The following is a 7,820-nucleotide window of genomic DNA, read 5'->3' on the forward strand; positions in this document are numbered from 1 at the left end:
ACCTATGCCAGCAGCGATGGCCACAGTCCAGATGCCTCCAAAGTCCACAACAACAGTTGGCAGCAACAGTTGGCACCACCAGTCTCTCTCCTCCTGGTACTTCTTCTCTGGAATTCCTCCTCAGGTCTCAGGATTCAAAACCACCCCCCTCCCTTTACTCTTTATTATTAAAAACCGAGGCTAGAAACCCCAGCCAGCTCCTTTTCTCCACACTCTCGCTTGCCTCCGTTTCAGATATCCTCCCACGGAGGAAGCAATAAAACTTCACTCCCTAGCCTCTATTTAAAATACCCTTGATAGAATAATAAAATAAGCTTCCAGACCTTCTCTTCTCAACTCCAACCCACGGCCTTCTCCTTTCCTTTCCTTTTCTATCCTTCCTCCTTCCACTTACGCCAGCCACACCCAAAGCCAACTGCAGCTGTCCCAATCTTTTCCTTCCCAGTCAAGCTCCTGCAAGCACTCTCAGGCAGTCCCCGCTACATTTGCAAATAATAATATTAAATAAAGATTCTAACTACCAGCAAGAATGAGTCCTTACATGTAAAGAGCACCTGTCATTTCAGATCCATCATGGCAGTGCCTATTAGCGGGCATCCACTCACCTGCTGCCTGCCACGTCCCTCACCTTGCTGTGTTACTGCCACATCACCAACCGTCCCATTAAAGTGAATGGGACTGTCGGTGAGTCAACAGCAGGTCAAAGGAGGAGCCACTGCGGGACAGAGATGACAGTTCCTCTTTAAAAATTATGATTTAAATCGAGCTGATATAAATCAAGCCTTTTTACTAGTGATTTAAATCGTGATTTAAATTGACTTGATTTAAATCAAATCCACCCTGATTACTAAGAACCACAAGATCAAAGTTTGAATGTACCAGATGTTCCAACTAGCAGTTTTATATACAATGTTCTCTATCTATCACCCCAATTAAGTACATCTGGTTTAGACTGGAGTGAAAATAGATGATTTATCAGCTACCACAATACTTGAGAGGCGTCAAAAGGTCATAAAAATTTTTGAGGCGCAGAACAGCCAGTTGAAAATTTACAAACAGAAAACATATCAGCTGAGTGTTATCTAATATAAAGCAGATCTGAAGCTAACCATATGAAGTTCAAAGAGAAATTAGGAAATGGGTTTTTTAGCTTACAAAAAAAAGAACAAAGTATTCTTCTTCAAAATGAAGCAATGAAAATCTATTTCAAAATCCATACTAATGTCCCTTTGTAATATTCATTCATATCATATCAGAGTTGGGAGGCAAAAAGCAGTAATACTCACCCATCATTCCACATGAGAAGAGAGTGGAACCTTGACTCATCTTCTTTGGAGTGTGCTGAAAAGAAACGTAAGACCTAATCACATATTTTTAGGAATTATACTGAAATCCAGGCCATGTATTATAACATCTTCATTCCTAATGGCAGACAGGCTATAAATTCAGGTATACAAGAAAAGCTAAAATGACAGTGACAATCGTCACTTGTTCTACTATTTTGTAATTTTTATTCATTGAACAATATTCAAAACTGCACAAAAAGCTAATCCAGAGAAAATATTAAGTTATAAATCTGTCAACATACTAAGAGAAGATATAAAATTTGCAACTGTCCACTCCCTTTTTTCTTTAGAATTATATTGATTAATTAAAGAAATAATATTTAAAATTGTATTTTTTTTTTAAGTTTACTACTTCTATTAGTAAATTGATTTCATAGGGATGATCTTGTTCTTAATGGAATAAAGTTGAAGCAATAAAAATCAAAATTACTCCATACAGAATAAGAAATAATCTAAATTGTATTGTTATAAATCTTTTTAAACTATTCATTTATGTTAGTATTGTCGCCATTGGATTTTTATTAAAAAAAAGAAATAGAGACACTGCAGGAATCAATAAGAGAAATTTGTCCAGTGACTTCAGTAATGGTTCTAAAGTTTAACTAGTTGGCTTGTTTTTTTAATAAATCTAGTACTGTTCATATTTTGCTCCTCTTTCCCCCTTCTAAATCATTTAATTTGCCAAAAAAGGCAAGTTATTATAGAAGAAAAGATACTTAAATTTATATTAACAATGTTGTATTCGGGTACAACATTAATGTGAATAAATTTTATGTTTCATTTTATTTTATTTTTGTTTTTTACCCTGAATCATGTAACACAATGTATCTATTGAGAAATAAGTTTTATTGAACTAAATAGATTGTGTGCTAAGTAAATTCAAAGTTCATACTGCATGCATTAAAAGCTGGAGTGCTGTTGAGCAAATAAGTTCCACTAAATTAAAAATATAACATTTCCAGGAATTTTGAAGCACTAGAAAAATACTGTTTTTCCTATTTTTTGAGAGAGAGAGAGAGAGAGAGAGAGAGAGAGAGAGAGAGAGAGAAACAGGTGTGTGTGTGTGAAATATATACAATGCTTAATTTAGCATCCTTTATAGATATAAAGTCACTTTAATTTCATAAAATGCATAATATATAACTTGGGATCCTCACAAACATTTGGGGTGCAAAACTCTAAAGGGGGAAGTGGGAAGCAAGGCTCAGAATACATTTATTGCCACATGAGATGTTATTTAATCATTCTCTGTAGCAATCCCATCCTACAGTCACTGACACTCAGCCACAACTGAGTTGCAATTAATGGGGCATGGCTTCGATTACATATGCTGAGACATTATCTAAAACATCTTCCCTTTCTGCTCCATACAAAAGTTGAAATCCTTTCAGAATGAACTGGGAAGGATGGCTAGATAAAGCAGAAGATTACCAATGTCCATCTAAGCTCTTATTAAAATTTGGACTCTAAGAGAAGACAGATAAAATACAGGGAAACAAGCAGGACACTTTTGCATCAGGGATCCATTTTTTGCTAAGGAATATGCTTAGCCATAGAACATAGAATTTTAATTTTAAGTTATTTTTGTCTCTTGCTATTTGAGCATTATTGTCTTTGATGCTTATTTTCACTGTACAAGCTCAGTAATGTGTCATACAACTTGAAACCTCTACAGCAGAGTTGCTTCCCAAATACAAGCATATCAACATCATTTTATAACATTTACCTTTTTCCCCATCCCCTGGGAGATCATCTTAAATCAGAGCTGTGATTTGAACAGTTCTATCTTTTTATCTTCGTTACCACTGAATACTTTACATGTGACAAGCATCTAAAATGAAAATATGTTTACGTTCTTTTTTTTAAAATGAAGTTTGATTTTATTCATCTCTTGTGAGATTTCTGCTGAAGGGAAGTGGAAACAGCTCATCACCTTAGCCAGATGCCACAGGACCACAGGGCTAGGAGGTGATGCTACAGCATTTATTTCATTTATTTCTCTTTCTCCTTTTCATTTTAAATTTGCCAGAAAACTCAGATAGTAGGAGCCCTCTCTCACACACAAAACAGGTTAAGGGAAGGATACCAGATGAGGCATACACCTACCAGAAGACACACTAACTCAGGAGATGGAGATGGGTTGTTTGGATCTAAAGGGCTTCTGGAAAAAGAAGCTGAGACTGCCATCCTTTTACCTCACAGGTTCAACTCTTATTTCATAAATCTTGCATACTGACACTTTTTAAAATCCTATCCTTATTATTTAATATTTTTATAACATTTTGACAACAAAATATTTGCCCATATTGAAATACATTTCTCTACTCTTTTACCTTTAGTTTCTTTCCTAATCTGGGGTATGTGTATTTCAAAATTCAGAAATTTGTTTCATATCTTAACCATTTTATTAAGCATTATTTAAAATTAACACATTGGGGTATTTTCCATAATCATTTTTCACTACATTGGAAAACTGCAATCCTTATAATTTTATGGGATATTATAAAGAGGGGAAAAAAACCTCTGGGGTTTTCCCATTTTTTTCCACTTTTTCTGACCTTTACCTTGAAAATCTACATTCATCATTTATTCATAAAGCAAAGCTTAGGCCCAAGAACAAGATGAAAATGAGGAAATGAGACATTTTAAGATAGACATTTATGTCTATCTTAACTGCAATTTCATTTTATAATGATTAAACCATCTATCAAAATCAGGAAGTAAATGAGTATGTTATTTATCATTTACAATACTTCTCTTATAATAAGCAAATAATTTATTTTCTGAATTTCTAGTCAGATAACTTGATCCATAAACTTCTGAACAGCAAGATGTTTTTCTGTTTATCTACACCTGCTTTGCTAAAGTGTCCTTGGATACCCGGAAATATTAAATATTAATACTACGTTAAAACATGCAAGATACTTATCAAAATATGGTGCCTAAAAAACCAAACCAAAAGGTGGCATTAAATCTCTATTTCTATACTGAGAATAAAGTAATAGAGTAAGGGGGGAATATGTATATACACAAGTACATACAAGAAATTAATTATGATGTGAGAACACAAACAATGGAGACAGCATTTACATAGAATTACTGTGGTATTAGAATTATTCGGTGAAAGGTAAAGTGGATGTTCTCTAGAGATCTTGTTGACTGTGATATTTTGAAAATCAATCTATATTAATGAATGGTAGGGAGAGATTTAAATTTAAAGTTGGGAGGTATTTTATTATTTTTAAAATAGGCAGATTTTTATCACAGTTTTATCAGTTAACAATAATTGGATCAGAATTTCCATCACTAAGCAATGTGATCATAAAGCGAGACACCACGTGACCACATTGCTCAGAGATTGCAAACCCAGAAGTCCTCTTTGCCAACGTTAAGCAAGGTTTGTGGGTTATTAAGCGAGGCATTCCTTGCAACTTTCTGCCAACCACCCATAACCAAAGTCATGGGGAAGCCATCAGGAAGTTGCTGTTGACGTGCAAGCAGGCCAGAAAGCACGTAAATGGCTGCTGTTGGTTAGGGGGAGGTTGCACAAGGTGTGCAAATGGATAGTACAGTGTGGCGAAGGGTGTGTGAAAGTCCGGGGGAGAGCCCATGCAACATGAGCACAGTGTTCTTGGAGGCTTGGAATGGCTTGAAGTGGCTGTTGAGATTTATCCAAGCAACCTGTGACCTTCCCTGGCAGCTTGTCCACTGACTTGGCTTGGTTGGCAGAGAAGATCACAAATGATGAACATGTGACCTTGGGACACTGTAGCTATCTTGCAAGCTGGTTGCCAAGTGCCCAGATCATGATCATGTGACTGCAGGGGTGCTGGGATGGCTGGAACCTCGAGGACCAGTTGTAATTATGCATTTATTACTGAGGTCTACCAGTAACTGTTCTGAAAACCCATCACAGCAGCCTTGGCTTTCTGCAAGTCTCTCCTTGCTGCTTTGCATGTGAAGAAATAAATTACAAAGGACGCTTCGTAATTTGCCATAAATGTCAGTTTTCTGCTTCAGTATAATCAAACAGTATATTATAGTTTGCACATATCTTGTTAACAACTGTATAAATATTGCAATATGATCCTAATTAATGTCCTATAACTAATTATAATTCGCACAAACTATGATTTCTAGCATCTTTCATGTGTAACAGAAATTTCAACTTATTACAGCATGAAACATCTGCAGATGAAAGGAAAGGGAGGGATATGGAATGGGTGGGATTTAAGGCAACATTTGTACATGTTTATCTTTTCTCTGTTTTTTTCTTTAATGTCATAACTAACAGTAGCAAAAATTGCTATTTTGCTTTTAGATTTCAATGTTCAAATTGCAAGGAATCCCTGGGAAGCCTCAGCCACCAAGGCATTCCAAGACAGCTTTATGAAGACAGTGCTGTGTTCAGAAAGAAGGGAAAAAAGGAGGAAAGTAGGAAATGTTTGTTGAAGAAGCTGCCTCTGAAAAGAAGACAGCAAAAGATGAAAGGTCAGGCAGCTGGGCAAACAAATATGGGCTGGGCTGGGCTGGGCAGCAAATGAATGCTTGTTGGCATTAGCTGGTCAGGGAGCCACGTAGGACTGGGAGAGAAGGCAGCTGGGCGAATGAATGTTTGTTGGGGCGGGCTGGGGTGATTGAGGCTTCCTGGGATATAGCAAGCAGTCCTGGAGCTACGCAATCCTGGGGCTGCTTGCTGCCCCACAAGGCAGGGTGCAAGGTGCCAAAAGGGCATAGATGGATGGGAGGGGAAACAGGAAAGTAGGAGAAGTTGGAAGCAATCGCGACCTTATTGAGGCTCGGTATTCAGGGTCCAAGCCCACAATGGCTTGGACTGAGGCAGGTACTTGTTAACAACCCATGATTCTCAGTTAATGACCCAACAGGGAATGCTGGAAGTGCTGCTGTAAAATGGTGCAGTTACATAATGTCTAACTTTTATGACAGCAATTTATGACAGCAATCCCAGTTCCAGTTGTGGTTGTAAGTTGAGAACTACCTATATGGACAAGGCAATATTGTTTTCTAAATAGGATATTGGGCACACAAAACTCTTCTTGTTCACTCATTATTATGCTCACATTGGCTTAGAACCACACAATGAATATAGTTCCACATGCTGCAGTCTAAAATGGGAGCAGAGCCCTGTAATCTGAAAGACATAAATGCTAGTATATAAGCTGAGCCATCAGGGTGACATGAACTCTTACCAGTTCAGCCCTGCATGATAGAGAATCAGCACCTTTGTTTTCCAGAGTTGTAGTTAAGATCATCACCATGGTAACAAAGTCATGAACTGGGGTCCATTCCAGTAGAGGTAAAGGTCACAATTGGCCATATTAGGCAGAATATCCCATTCAGTGCATTTTCCCAGATGAAAGGATCAACAGCACCAATTCCCATCTGTTTTGTCAACTGGACAGCTTGACAAAAAGTAGTCCAAAATATTCACTTTCTGGAAGGAAAGAGAAAGGGGGGGGAATATAAAATACAAACACTCTGTAGTTATTCTTCAATTCCACAAATCATTGCACCAACATTATGTTTTGTGGGAAGTTTGCCCTTGCTCTTGCAATAAATCTGACAAGTTCTTGCATTTCTCATGTGTACCAGAGAAGAACACAGTGACCATAGGATTAAATTATACCTGCAGGAAGAACAGACAAGCCCTTTCCTTCCTACTTGAATTCTGCAGTTGCAAGAGACAGATTGTTAATTAAGGAGGACAGTGAGTAAGTGGGGAACAGTATAGTCCTGACAGCAATCAGCTAAGCAATCAGTAAAGTAACAAGAAAAGAAAGCTGTATATGCTGGCAACACAGAAGGAAGAGTCAAAGGCATGGGCTAAACAATTCCAAGTTACCTCTAAATTCTAACTTTTAAACAAGGAGCAGTAAACAAGCATATATTGAACACACACACATACATACACATGCACTTTAGAAACCTAATTCTATTGAAACATGAAATACAGTCATTACAAAGGCTCCAACTATAGGAAATAGTCTTCCCCCCCCAATAGACCAAGGGTCCTGCTATGAAAAAGAAAGAAACCTGTATGCAGATGGGCTTCCACAGATGGACAGGTATTTGTGCCCCAACTCAAGCAATGAAACCTGTGTGTGTCGTAGTATATACTAAACAGGAGAATATATTTTACTTGACATGTCTTGGATTATTAGAGGGGGGGAAAAAGGACTCCTCATTGTGTAGAAAAGCCTATTGGTTTACAAATTTGCACACTGATTTGCATAACAAAGGTGCATATGCTATATTCTGAGTCTATGGAATTAAAAGCACTGGCTTTAGCAAACAGCATGAGAGGCCACATCAGCAATGCTGACATGCATTAAGGAGATTTCTGCAGTACTGATTTATAGGTAGAAGTTTTACAGTGAGAAATAAGAAACAGAGATACTGTTAGGATAAGAAGGAATTTCCTGACTCTGGGAGCCATTAAGCAGTGAAACAACC

At 37.4% G+C, this 7,820-nt stretch overlaps 1 protein-coding gene across 1 annotated transcript in view; it reads right to left on the minus strand.

Annotated features, from left to right (window-relative positions):
• Positions 1-6,790, minus strand: part of FAM53B (family with sequence similarity 53 member B) — a 73,562-nt gene extending 66,772 nt beyond the window's left edge. Inside the window, exons 1-2 of the mRNA XM_015830705.1 lie at positions 6,557-6,790; positions 1,287-1,341 (exon numbers count right to left, since the gene is read on the minus strand). Of these exons, the coding sequence (XP_015686191.1) occupies positions 1,287-1,341; positions 6,557-6,625 (124 nt within the window). The 5' untranslated portion in view covers positions 6,626-6,790. The remainder of the gene's footprint in view (positions 1-1,286; positions 1,342-6,556) is intronic.
• Positions 6,791-7,820: the final 1,030 nt, after the last annotated feature.

This window comes from Protobothrops mucrosquamatus, unplaced genomic scaffold, assembly GCF_001527695.2.
Source record: "Protobothrops mucrosquamatus isolate PMUCROS unplaced genomic scaffold, P.Mucros_1.0 scaffold_248, whole genome shotgun sequence".
NCBI classification, from domain to species: Eukaryota; Metazoa; Chordata; class Lepidosauria; order Squamata; family Viperidae; genus Protobothrops; species Protobothrops mucrosquamatus.